This window comes from Mugil cephalus, chromosome 21 (genome assembly GCF_022458985.1).
Source record: "Mugil cephalus isolate CIBA_MC_2020 chromosome 21, CIBA_Mcephalus_1.1, whole genome shotgun sequence".
Classification (NCBI taxonomy): domain Eukaryota; kingdom Metazoa; phylum Chordata; class Actinopteri; order Mugiliformes; family Mugilidae; genus Mugil; species Mugil cephalus.
The window spans coordinates 10,695,379-10,709,708 of NC_061790.1; the positions used below are offsets into that span (position 1 = coordinate 10,695,379).

Here is a 14,330-nt window from a genome sequence, read left to right on the forward strand (position 1 = left end):
GTAGGAGGGGAGATTTGGCCTCCCAACCTTCGCCCCACATGTCTTGTCATCTTATGTTAACACCACGGCTCGTTTCAAGGTGAGGTTTCTTATCAATCATTCTGCCATGTGAAGCTTTATTAACAGTGGTTCGCTCTGTGCTGCTTTTGAAAACAAATATTAGCTGCATCTCATAACTCCTGCAGTACACACTCAACACGTGGAATATCAGGACGCAGGATACATAATCCAGCGCTGATCCAGTAACATTTAATTAGGCTGGCAGGAGATAAACAGGAGAATTAGTTAATTAAAATGCATTAATTAATAAAGGCTTGACAAAGAAAAAGATTAAAGCATGCTAATACGATGGTTCAACACTCAGAATGAATATTTAACATTATAATAATGATAGCTTTCCAGCTTAAAAGGATTTTAAAATAAAGATCATGTGCGGCTTTTGTGCAAAAAAAATAAAAAAGAAATTGTCTTCTGTAAATGGAAAAAAAAAAGGAGACAAGTAGGGAGATAAAAACTAAATAAATACAGATAACTGAGATAGGATCTGTGCGTGAGAGAAGACTGAAAACACGGATATCTGTGTAATTACTCAGATAAACATGTGTAGATTGTATCGGGTTGAACATTTTAGCAGTTTAGCAACAATTCTGATGATAGATCAGAATATGTTTCATGGGGAATTTGCGAACACAGCTATGGACAATAAATATGTACATGATAGCGAGAAGAAGACGTCAAGATTGCCAAAGTTCAGGCTGGAGAAAGAGAAGGATAGTCTTGCATCACTTTAGGGGACGTTAGGAGAAATTTAGACACAATTTTGAAAATAAAGACATATTGTAGTCATTAAGTTAATTTTTTGACACTTCTGCAACATCCTTATGAAAAATACCCTAATTTGCATTAATCCACACACATCAGCGTGGCAGCACAAGAGTTTCTTTCCAGTTTACCTGCAGTTATATGAACATCACAGACTAACTTGCTGTGCGGCACTGACCTCTGCAGCACGACGCTGGTATTAAATCAACTGTAGAACAAACTAATTTCGCTTCCCCTTTTCTAAAATATTATTTATGTGTTTATTTGCATTGCGTTGTCCAGAAAGGAAATCAGCTTCTGAATTACGGGGAACTAACTAATACCAAGAAAGAGCTGCCATTGAAAGACTGTCGACGTGTGCAGAGAAGTAATTACTGGAATTAATATATCCCACCTTCTCTCTTATTTGATTTCAAGCTGTGCTCACGTACAGTAAAACCTTTTCCTTCGCTTTTCAAGGCTGTTGTGATGCAGCAACAGGAAATGTTGCCAGTGGTTCACAAAATCAACATAAACCTAGTCATCATATTTGTGATAATGATGCTGCACTTAACACAGATAACGGTTGGCGGGATGCTGAAGTGTCTTGCGTGTACTCGTGTATGTGTGTGCTGCTTTTTCTTGGTGGAAACTTGTAGATGTTCTACAGTTGGCTAATATACTAAACGACATAAAAAAAAGCAAGCGTCTCTCACTTCCCCACAATTCAAAGATGCTTCATGAGCCGTGACAGGAGAAAAGAGTACTTCCCTCAGAGCACCGAATACCAAACAGATGTTTTATAACGGAAAAAAATGTGAAGACCTCGACCAGTTTAACATGTCGGGGTGTGCTATCTGTGTGGCATTTGAGGAATGCTGACTCACACTTCCTGTTTCCTGTCCATTCAGGAAATGGCAGGGTTTAACCCCTGGCTGCCACAGCCCATTCCTCTTTCTTATCTAGAAGATGCTGTCTGGACCCCTCCTGGGAGGCTTTAGTTGGGGGGAACTGCTGTAATTTGGCCGGGGTATTTGTTTTTAGTTGTTTCCTGTGGGTTACTACAGTCTCTTACTTTCGGACTAAAGGTCAACTTCTATGTTTTAGTGACTTTCATTTTGAGGCCCGGTCGTTTATTCGTCATGCTGATGCATTGCCTTCCATTATTTGAGATTAAAGAGGAATAAGATTCGATCTACATAAGTATCTATGATTATCATGTTTGTGTAGGACGTTCATTTATTTTACGAGACTGCTGCCGTCTCCGTAACGTTGTGCTGCAAAGAAATCGCCGTAAACCGTTCCCCCCTATTTATGACAATTTGTGTCAACGTTACAATGAAAAAAACAACGGACCAGAGTTCTAAATTATGCAAATATTTTATTTACAAAAATGCAGGGATAATTTAGAGAATAATTTCTCTTTGGTAAGCCTTCTTTCTTTCTTTATATTTAAGCTGAATTGGCTGAAGAAAAGGAAAAGTGCAAAATATTGTGCTTGTAATCTCAGGCTGCTCGCTTTTTTGTTTTTTGTTTTTTTGTACCATGCAAATGTTTAATCTCCAACTTTACCTGTGTTGACTTCCCCCGAGGTCGAGAGGCCTTTTGACATCACGTACTTTATTTGTATTTCCATAGTCCTACCAACCATCATGTGTGAATCCTAATAATCCACGACAGCTATCGAGAGCAGGAGCCGCCTCTAGACGAAGTAAAGTCAGCCATGTAATACAACGCCGTGGAATTTTTGTCTTTCAGATGCTCGTATCCGTTACTGATAGATTAAGTTATAAATAGTTTTTACATTCGACAGCGTTAAAAAAATTTAAAAAAATAAAAAAAACAATCCATCTGAGCTCTTTAAAAAAAAAAGTCACTTGCACCAGTCACACTGAGGATGCTTGGGTGATCCTTAATGAACTCTGTCTCCTCTGGATAGGATCAGAAAGGCCCGAGTGATCATGGCTGCATCTCATATTGTCCCTCCGTGGCGATAAAGAAGTCATTGAGAGTGCTCTGGAGGTACTCGAATGTTGGCCGGTCCTCAGGCCGCTGCTTCCAGCATATCATCATGATATCGTAGAGTTCGTGAGGGCAGCTGTCCGGACATGGCATCCTGTACGACTTGTCCAGGTTCCTCACCACCTCTGGGTTGGTCATTCCTGATCAGAAAACAGGACACACATACAGATTTATTTACGTATCCTCTAATTTCCGTATTCTCAGTATTATCACAACATGAACGTATGCATGCAGTTATTTTCCCGTACCTGGGTAAGGTATTCGTCCATAGGTGACTATTTCTGTCAGGAGGATCCCAAAGGACCAGACGTCCGATTTGATGCTGAATGTGCCGTAATTGATGGCCTCTGGAGCCGTCCATTTAATGGGAAACTTAGCACCTAATTATCAGAAAGGGGGCGAGAAGGAGGGAATGGAAACTGTGTTACTCTGTTGTGATTGCAAAGAACAAGGAGGCGTGTGTGAGTGCTTGTTCCTTTCGTTAGAGGGCTAACTGATAAAACTGCTTCTTCGGTGCCTCTGCTTTTTGTTTGTCACTTCAGACGACACAGACACTTGGTAATTTACACATTTTTTTTCATCAGTATAATTATTATCTGAGATTTAATTCGCTGGATTTGACAGAACTGAGATATAGTTGAACAAACTAACTTGCTGTTGCTATATGCACAGTGGTTGCTAACCTCTGTACACGGTGTCACAGGACTGACATTTGCACTGAAACCAGTACGTTACAAAAAAAGGTTACGATGACTCTGAGGGTACATGGTTTGTATTTTCAAAGCGTAATGTAGTGGGTGTTTTACAGTAGTTTTTAGATGCCTCACACGAATTAAAGGCAGGAAAGAGACGTTCATGCAGCAAGCGTTAACTTTAGCGGAGAAAATAATACAAAAAGAAAAAAAATTGGCACAAATATCAGAACTTTTGTTTCAGCGTCAGAGATGTGGCGCAGGGTGAGCTGCGACGCTTGAACCCGTGACTTTTCGTGACTGCACCTTCTTGAGCTGTGTATTCTGTCTCGATGATTCTGGCCAGGCCAAAGTCCGCTATCTTGCAGTGCAGCATCTCGTTGACCAGTATGTTGGCCGCACGCAGGTCACGGTGGATGTAGTTCTTCTTCTCAATGTACGCCATGCCTTCGGCTATCTGTCACCAAACAAAGTGAGCGTGAAACACAAATGAATTCATCGACACGGAGCAAGACACAAGTTTTCACTACAGTTTTGTCATCTGTTTGCTGCGAGCAGCGTGTTCAGTTGCTCTTAGCTGAGCTCATGAAATAGCTCTGCTACAGTGTGTGGTGGTGTGTCTGCTCATATGTGAAATAAAAAGGCAGCAAAGTGGGTTTAACAGGACGTGCCAGCTCTCAGGAAGTGGAACGTATTTGGTGGAGGGGCAAAAGAGTTTTAGGGGAGCGAACCGTGGATGGAAAAAATAGCATGATTTCCTGTCCGGATGTTAATAATTGACGTAGGGCGAGGCTTTGAAATCAGACAAGCAAAAGCCCCGCCACAGAAACCACACTGCTACTGCTGACAGTTTCCATGTGAATTCAGAGAACGGTTGGTGTCGCAGCGTGCACTATGATACCAAGTCGTACTGTAGAACAGCTAGGGTGTAAAAATAGACTTTGAGGTCACTCATGAGGGCAGTGTTTTTGTTTTCGACGGATGATGGAGAATTCAGACACTAACCAACGCGAGCCTCACGCTATCGCAAGCAAAAGCAGCAAAAAAAAAAAAAAAAAAAAAAAACGGCAAGAGAGTTAGCGCTCACGGGAGAGCTTCAAAAAAGTTGGGGCTGGTTTTTGGAAATAAATCTTTCTCGTGGTGTTGAAAGCAGTCGCCAACGTACAAGATATGAGTTCACAGAGATTGTGTGATTGAACTCGTTTCCCCACCTGCGCTGACATGTCGATGAGCTTCTTCATCGTCAGCTTTTTCCCTGCGTCTGTTTTTAGAAAGTCAAGAAGACACCCTGCAGATGTGAAAAGAGAAGCAGAGTTTTTTCAGTGATGAAAAAAAAACAAAGCAAAAATGAAAGGCAACTTTTTAATTGGAAAGGATTGGATAGTTTCACAGAAGCCTCTATTACTTAGAATCACAACATTTCTCCACAACATTTCCTTATAATGAAAGCGACCCAGAGTCACGTGATGTTCGGCCGTGGCTGCTAAAAATAAATTAAACTGCTGCTCATGAGTCTGTGGTGCTTAGGTGCGTTTGAAATAGATTTATTGTTGTGTGCGTTTATTTTAGCTCCTTTCATAAAATAAATGTCACGGCATATAGTGTCACCACACGTAAAAGCCTAAAAAAGTAACCAGAGAATCACAGACACCGCTTCACATTCATAAGCGTCACAAACGTATTCCATTAACCATCCTCAAATCATATATCTCATATGCTTTTGATGTCTTTTATGTATTTTTAAACCGTGTCTTACTTACTGTACGGTGTCCGTGCACCTATAAATAAATTATTAATATTATTATTATTTACTGTCGTGTAAGTGAAAGTTAGTGCTTTTCATCTCTCCCGTTTTCCCCAAGTGTCTTTTTATCGGTAGAGTTCAAAGTTGCGGGTTGTGGCCTCCCAGTTTAGAGCAGTTAGCCGCCTGAATGGATGACCGGGTTGAAATTTAAAAACTCAATAGCCTTTGCCTTTAGCAGTGGAATAAGGGCTGAATGAAAAGGACTGTCAGTGGTTAGCCCAGATTTCCAATCTGCTTTAGAGCTGGAGCTGAATCGATGAATAGATAATTTAATGGTCTGAAGATCGTCTGGTTCCGGCTTTTTGTGATCGCAAATGAAATATATATGTATTTCTGATTAAACGAGATGTTTTTAAAGGAGATTGTTGTTATTTCCTGTGTAACCGGATAACCCGATTAATGTGTAATTTATCATTCCTCTCCGGTTACTTTTTAAGCGTCAGAAGTCCCCGCTCATTCTTGATTTCACTTACCATTGATCATGAACTCGGTGACGATGAGAATGGGCTCCTGTGTGACCACGGCGTGCAGCCGCACCAGTCGTTCGTGCTGAAGCTTCTTCATCAGGTTGGCCTCCTGGAGGAAGGCCTCGGGCGCCATCGTCCCCTCCTTTAACGTCTTGATAGCGACCTTTTGTGTGTTCTTGTAGTAACCTGCCATGGAGATTCAAACAGGATGCCTCATTCGCTCTAAAGTCTTAAAGGTTTACGAGGCACCTTCAGTCACTTCAACGCTGCCTTTCTCTTACCCATCCAGACTTCTCCAAACTGGCCGGCCCCGAGTTTCTTCACCATTTTCAGCGTCTCTCTGGGAATTTCCCATTCATCATGAGCCCACGACTGGAGAGGGACCTTCGGTTTGCAGGGAGCGTACAGCCGCTGACACAAACCGTCTGCTGTGCCTGCACCAAGAAAATATACATTAAAATCTACTCCCCTTCGTCTGTGATAGATTCAGTTACAGGGTAAGTACAGGTCTTGATGAAGCCTGTTTGTCGGTGTGTGCCTGCGCGAACTTCTTTTTCAATAGCTGCTGTGTGTTGGCAGCCATTTTCAAAATTTGATCTTTGTATGGTTGTGGTTTAGTCGCAGGAGTGGAAAGACTATCGTTGTCTGACAGGAAATGCACAGCGCGTCACAAGGGTCATACCTCCCCCCCCTTAGAGTTCAAGTCAAAGCAGATGTGTGAACTGCATCTGAATCCAAATCAACACGTTTGATTTATAATTATTACTGATCAGGAAACATTTAAAAATCTATACCGAGACCTTTAAAAAAAAAAAAATAAAATAAAAATGCAAAAGAATACATTTTGTGCGTAGTTTTTTTGTTGTTTTACTACTTACGGGTGTAGTATTGGACCAGGTCCTGTAGGGACGCGAACGTGTTCGAAGGGGAGATGTAGTAACCACCTTTGTCCAGGCACCGGATCTTGTAGTGTTTCACCACTTCTCCCTGCTCTTGTTCATGATCTCTGACTGACAGTGAGAATGACCCTAAAAGAAGATGGTGGGGGAAAGAAAAAAACAACAAAAAAAAAACACGTAAGTATTAAGTGTTTTGAAAACGGCCACGTTTCTGAATATGCTGATGCAACGTCGCGACACGATCGTGGAGAGATGCTGATGACATAGTCACCTTTGCTGGTCTCACTCTCTCGAACTAGGAAGGAGCCTGGTTTATTTCCAGGGGCTAAAAGCAGCCGTTCAGTCTCTCTCCTGCTCAGATCCTTGAAAAACCACCTGCAGGACACAGTACAGGACGATATTTGTTTCCAATGATCATGAACTCGAATGCGTTTAACAATCCAGCATGTCCTGGGGTTTGTGTCTGCCTACTTTTCTATCTCGAACGTGTCTGCTCTGGCTACGTAATTGCTTGGTATGAAGCCTTCTTGCCCAGTCAGCAGGGATCTAGCCAGCCACCATTCACCATTTCTGTAAAAACAAGACAAAAGCAATTTTACTTGTTGGTTTGTGAAGACCCCGAGGAATTTATTTTGCCACTTCACACACTAGGACGGAACTTACTCTTGCAAAATTTGAAGTTTGTCTCCCTTTCTGAAAGGTAGATCATTTTCGTTCGTCGCTTTGAAGTCGTGTTGAGCCACATACACAGTGTCGTCTAAAGTCAAGCGGAGGACAGGTTTAAAAAGAGCCGATTCTTTTATAGATTGCAAACAGCGACTCTTTTTTTTCTTTTCATGCTTTTAAAGGTTATTTATACATTCTGAGGCGTGTCTCTCGACATTACGTCGGCTTCCCAGTCCCTGCAGCCGCATTCTAACGGCACGCTGCTTCTCATATCTGAGCAATGCGTCGCTTCTGTGCTGACTGCTGCATTAAAGTGACTTTCCTGTGTGTGTAATCTCATCTTATCCCCAGAAGAGGAGAGAGGAAATTCAACTGAGATTTCAATCGCAAAGTGTGTCTTCTTCTCGCTGCCATTAATGTCTCGTTAAAGGAGCAACGGTTAACTGCACAAGCTCGGGTCTAATTACATCCCCCTATATGTCATAAACAAAGAGTTCAGCGGTTACCGTTTTCTTTATTGGTGTTTCCACTCCGTGCCTAAGGAAGAAGAAGAAGAATTAAGTTAAGGGAATACTTTACGGCAATTAAGATCTAGTTTAAGGTCCTATGCAGGTTTTTTACTTACTATATGGTTTGTCGGTTGAGAGGCCTGAGAGTTGTGCTTTCCTTTATAGAACCCCTGTTCTTTCACTTCTTTCTGGCCACTGCAAGTGCAGCCCATCCTGCATGTGCAACACAAGCACAAATTATTTATCTCCTTCATCAACGTTCGCATGCGACGAACAAGACTCCCTTTAATTTAACGTTAGTATCACAGGCTGCATAATGTCACACCACTTGACATTCAACAAGTTCCTGCCAACAGGCTCAGTTAGATACAGCGCGCTGATTTCTGTGCTGTAACGTCTCACCTGATAAAGCAGATGAGCTTCACTGAATCCGCTTTCAGTCTCCGCTCCTCCTGCCGCGAGGCCTGCTGTTTGACTTCATGCCCGACTCTGAAATAAAACAAACCGAGTGCCCTCAAAGTGACCAAGTCTTCTCTCAGCGCGTTTGTGTGCGTCGCACAGGTGCCCCAGTCAAAAACAAACTGATTCTTGTAAGAGGAAGTGGAAAATATGTTTACAGCTTTATGTGGTAGCATTTGCATTTTCTGTTTAAGACACAGCCTTATTGTTGCGTCAGAGTTAAAAATAGTGAGGGGGGGGGAGCATTAAAAATGACTTATGGACTGGTGTCGAATGTTTTTCTGTGATGGTATTATCACTGCTGGTTTTTACTATCTGGACGCTCAACAGCCCAACGGTCACTTTAATGACCGGTTTAAATTTTCCGCTGTTTAAGTATTTGTCAGGCGGGATGATTTAATGGCTGTGAAAGTTATGGTAGTTAAAGTTAATGATTGGGAACTCAAGTTGTTGACTTAAAAAGTTGAATCATGTTAAGTCTAAAGGCGACACAATGTCCAAACGCAACCAACATAACCCTCAGCAAGCGGGAGATTTAAGTGTCACGCTTTTGGGTTTTTTTTGTTGTTTTTTTTCATAGTTGTAAACGCTGTGATGGGAATAATGAAAATGTATCACGCTTTAACATAAAATCAAGAATTGCGCTTATTATTCAGGCAACACCAAATGACGTTTAGTACAAATGAGCAGCATTAACATAGCGGACGTCACATTACCGATGAGCAGCAACAAATAGATATATAATCACCTTCTGCTAAAACGTACGACTAAAAATTAAAAAAAAATACTAGACTACAAAAAAAAGGAAAATTAATTTATCCTCGTGTCATAATAATCATTAACTGTCACTTACAAAAAATGGCGCTAAATTTTATTACAACAATCGCACTTGAATTATTAAAGCATTTTTTTGATATACTTTTTTTTTGTCATAAGAGTTCATTTTAAACCTGTAATATCACGATCTGAACAATATTTCAGCTCCTGCTAGTTGTCTCTAGTGTCAGATTAGCATGAGGCAGATAAATACCTTGAACTTGTCGCTGGCTGGTGTCTGTCTGAAGTTACTCCAGGATGCGAAATGTCTTCGGCTTCCTCATTGAAAACTGGCTGCTTGCCTTGCTAGTGTGTCACTCTCACTCGCTCTATTTTTTGCTTTGGAAAGTTTCTATCTCACTTTTACTCTCTCTCTGTCTCTCTCCCTCTCTCTCTCTGTCTCTCTCTCTCACACACACACACAGTGAAGTCCAGGCCTCCCCTGGGGGTCTGCATTTGCCTGGAAACACACAGCAGCTTGCCCCTTGATCTTGTGCCGTGATGCCTCCCTTCTAATCTGAGTCGACCATCTAACAGCACAAAGATAAAGAACTTTATTCTGTAACTAGTTCAACGTCTTTCAAACTGAGACCGGCTAATGTATAAACACCAAAGTCAGATGTGTCGACAAACAAGAAATTAAATAGTATAGTTGAATTTTTATTTGTATCACTATCTAAGGTATGGAAATGTGGTTGTACAGTAGTTTCGTACTGTCTGTCTGTATGTGGTGGGTGGGTGTATGTGTGTGTGTGTGTGTGTGTGTATGGGTCATAGCTGTTGAAAGTAGGTGTGGTTGAATGCTGAGCACTCACATGTAAAAACACTGAGAATGGTTTCCATGACACACTTCTCAGTTCCTCTGGTGGGCTCTGTACCACTCTTAATCTCTTCGGCACATCTTGACAACTTGGCCAACGGTGATGCGTGCTGACAGGGCTCAAAGGGGCACGCATTCTCGCCACGAGAGGGACGGCGGTGGTGCTGAAGTCTTGAATTCCTCCTACTTGATGAATGATGCTGGATGGCGCCTGGAAATACACCTGGGTGGGGTCAAAGGTTGAACTGAGGCTTTAGCAGAAAAACTGACTGTTTAAATGATGCATTTTTTTGGGGGCGGTGGTGGGGATTTTTTTAATGTAAGGAAATGATTTGATACGGAAACACGTCTATTTACTTTTTTATCGCACACTTCTTATTTTCTCCTTCCTTTTGGTCCTCCTCCTAATTTTACTACCTGTTGCCTAACAGGAACATGACATGATCACACACTATGTTGACGCAAAGACAGCTTCATTCACGCATTCAGTGACGATGGAGAAAATTGGTGGATGTCAAATGCGTTTTAAAAGCAGCTGGTGAACTCTGGTGACACCATCAGCTGTTCACATCATGTCATGAGTTTATTGAATTTAGCAAATTCTGTGATTTAGCTACATTTGTATTTTTACCATTTTTGTTTTGTATCAAGACGTATCATTGTTAATATTGGGTGCCCCTGGATGTGCAGTCAACAGTTAATAAGCAATGCTAAAATACACTGCAAGTTTATAAAGAGAGAACATTATTAAATGCTCACTGATGTGGCTTACCCTGGTTTGGACACTAGAGGGTGCAAAAGGTCGTGTTTTAAACTCCAACTCCCTCCCTACAGGCTGTCCATTTAAAGTTACTTAACCATTTTTTCCCTCCCCATTTCTATTATTAAATCCCTCACAACGAACCCCGACAATCATATGTAGAAATGAGTTAACGGAGTGTTGGGGATTTTTAATGTGCACTGCCAAATATTTCTGCGTGGTGCAGAGGGCAACGTGCAGATGGGATTGCAGATGCAACGCCTGTCCCGCTTGTGGGGAAAAGTTTGCAAGCTGGTGTGCGGTCAATCTATCAATGTATAACAATGTTATGATTTCTCATGCAACGCAGCTAACCAGCTCTTTCCTCTATTCTCACCGCACAATGCACAGCGGAGGGAATTCACCCCTCTTCTTCGGCGAGTGAGACAATAACCACAAAACAATATGTCCTTGAGTTATCAAGCAGTGTTTATGACCCTTTATGTCCGCTTTGCATGCTAGATTACTATTAAATATTATTAAGAATGGGATCGAAGAACCTTGTAAGGAAGGTATCATTCAGAGAATGCTGTAACCTATAAGTGCAGGGAACAATAAATCTTACAGCACCGGAAGTGTTTGTTTCCTATGGGGGGCTTTATACAACACGCAACGTGGGGATATTACTCTCTGGGCAACACTTCACAGGTTTTTGTTTGGACCACCTGTGCTGTGTGTGGGGACTGTGCTGTGCTGTAGTTCTCTGAAGGAACAACCTCACTTCACCGTACACACATATGCACAAAGAGATACACACATACACACACACACAGGCTGCAGGTGCATGGTGAGTGTTATTGAGTGCGTCCTGGTTACTAACTGCTGTTTCTCTTTATACTCCTTTCTTTTAGTTTTCCATCAGCCCTTGTTTTCTTCCCAGGGCTTGGCGGATGCTTGTGTACAGCTCCGTTGGGGTCCCCAGACATTGCATCCTGCCTGCAGTAGGGTCATAAGTGGCCCCACAGGATAACCTGAACAACAGTGGGAAAGAAAGGGAGCGTGGGTCTCCTTTGGTAATGCAGTTCTGACCACCTCTGTGCCAAAAGCCCACATGCTGCCAATAGTCGCTTTCAGCTCCCATTATTAGTGTGAGCGTGCACTGCATGTGACCGCAAATGTCTGTGCATGTGCTCACATGGGAGTTTCATGATTGTGTGTGAGTCCGTGCGGCAAAGCTCCGCACCGGCATGGAGTTCAGAAACGAACATTTAAATGACGTTGTGCCGTCAGTTAGTCAGTGTTGTTAAAAAGTTTATGAAAAACTTGAATGCATTCTCACACACACACGCGCGCACTCAAACACACACACACGTCAACACACTAGCGTGCACTTTCCTCAATTTTGATCTCCCTCCACATCACAAGAGGCCCCTCTTTGACTTCCTGTCTGTGTGGGAACCATTTTTTATCCTCTGTCACACATGGACCGAGAGAAGGTCTCACTCCTGCGTTTGCCATAAAAAGACAAAGTGATCGTCAGTGAACAATCGAGCTCCCTCGATGTATCGAACAGGCACTTCTGCTGCTCCAACTTCACTTTTCCTTGTCTTGTAGACTGTCAGCACTGCAGGTATCTTGCACAGGCAGTGCAGCACTAAGTGAAATGTGTGAGATTCACTTTTTTTTGGACGTAGAGTGTGTTTAAAGACCATTTAATTCAGGCATTCCATTCACTATATTGTCATTCTTCACTTCAGTAAAACAATCCAAGACTACAGGCACAAAGGTGCTTTACCCCTGCTTGAAAAGCAATGAATCAGCGACTGATGAAAGCGAATCTGAAAACAGAAAACATTTCAGAATCCCGGCTATCTGTGACAAGTTGTTTAAAACCCATGTGTAGTAATGTTTGCTGGGAGCAGGTCAGTGCAGCTGTTCTGAAGGCAAGTTACTCTGAGGTAAACATGGCTGCGGGAAAGCCCCTTATTATTGTGCTCCGGATGACGTTGATCACTCTTCCAGTGTTTACCGTGGAAATTAGTCAGTGCCAGCAAGCAGGTGCTTCCTCAGAAACCCCTTGCTTTTCCAGCAAGATCTGAGAATTAAATTCAGTCAAAACTAAAGTCAAGCCCTCCTGCAGCATTGTTGTAAAGACTCAGGACAGATGTTGACTAGAGGTGGGGTTATTATTCTGTTTCAGTCAGAAACTGAATCCCAGCAGAGATTTAAGAAATAATTGAAGAGAGCGTCAGAATATAATCACCACCTTTTCAGATGCCTCCTCATCACTTTCTTCAGAGCCATAAACTATCTGTTACTTTGTATTATAGAGTGATTTTGTGTGTTAAGAAGCTAGTTTAGATCCAAATGAACTTAAGTAGAGTAATATACCAGCTCCATTTTCCGGCCTTCAATATATTACATTAGTATTTGTTATATATTTATACTGTTTGTATGTAGTAACTTTGTATCGCTGTATCACTTCGTACTCTTGCGCCAATCCCCAACTACTGTGGGTAACACTACTGATGATAGGTACCACATGCTAGTAAATTTCAGGCAGGCGGAGATGTTCTATATTCACTTTTCAAAAGGAAGTGGCCAGTGCGGTCTGAACTCATGCATGATATAAACACTACAGCAACTTGCCAGGTGCAATTGCTAAGCAGAAAAAAGTATAGCATTCACAACCACAGCCTACCTGGTCTTCTCGCAGCATGTTTCCAGTAAGTCAAGGATACTGTTGCCTTCTGCTGCTAGAATTAGGCTGATGGGACAACATTTACTTGTGTTAATTCTACTGTAGCGAACAATCATACTCCACTCTTGGGAGAAAGTATTCCTTTGTGTAGCATGGGACTGTTGCATACAGGCAGGACATGATGTAGGAAGCACTTGAGAGTGTGCGAGCCATGTAGGGAAGCCTAAGGACAGCAGTCTGCTTCTTACTGGTGTTAAGCAGTCAATCAGAGTGACACCAATTATGTGTGTCACATGACCACAAGAGACTGCAAACGGAAACTCTGAGAGAGGCACATCCATCAGGTCCGTCTAATGGGACTCAGTAGAAAGAGAATGAAAGAAGTCTCCACAGACGACCTGACTCATACCCAGTCATGAGACCATACCTTTGTAAAGATGTTGATCAGAATTGCATATGGGATATCAATTTCATTTTCAGCCACCTTGGACATTATAGTAAATTGTTAAATCTCAAGTGACCCGTAAGCATTGTTGTGAGTGTTGTGAAAAGCTGCACACAAAATGCTGTCATAGCAACCCCAAAGAACCCAACATTACCAACAAACCTTCCTGTATTTCACAGCATACTGCAGTTTAAAATGTCCTGTCTGTGGTGACATTCCTCATGCACACTTATAGATGTGATTAATGTTAATCAATTGTGTGCCACAGGTGTAACATACAGTTACTAATGTAACCTGGGTTCTATGAATGAGTTATGATAGTTGTGGATTATTCACTATACATGGGTTCTACGCAAATGTTTATTTTCTACAGTTTGTGTTCATAGTAAGAAGTAAAATTATGATTTTTAACCTGGAGCACTAATAGTGACATATTCAATATCCAATTTTGATGTATGTGTCATGTGTTTCTGAAAAAGAAATACAAGAA

At 41.9% G+C, this 14,330-nt stretch overlaps 1 protein-coding gene across 1 annotated transcript; it reads right to left on the bottom strand.

Moving 5' to 3' along the window:
* Positions 1 to 2,166: 2,166 nt before the first annotated feature.
* Positions 2,167 to 8,832, bottom strand: blk (BLK proto-oncogene, Src family tyrosine kinase). Its single transcript, XM_047573867.1, has 13 exons — positions 8,263 to 8,832; positions 7,977 to 8,073; positions 7,858 to 7,888; positions 7,349 to 7,442; positions 7,157 to 7,255; positions 6,957 to 7,060; positions 6,665 to 6,814; positions 6,068 to 6,220; positions 5,793 to 5,972; positions 4,727 to 4,803; positions 3,822 to 3,972; positions 3,072 to 3,203; positions 2,167 to 2,963 (listed from the first exon to the last, which is right to left on the bottom strand). The coding sequence occupies exons 1-13, from the start codon at positions 8,499 to 8,501 to the stop codon at positions 2,761 to 2,763; spliced, it is 1,710 nt and encodes a 569-aa protein (XP_047429823.1). The 5' UTR covers positions 8,502 to 8,832; the 3' UTR covers positions 2,167 to 2,760.
* Between the last annotated feature and the right edge of the window lie 5,498 nt (positions 8,833 to 14,330).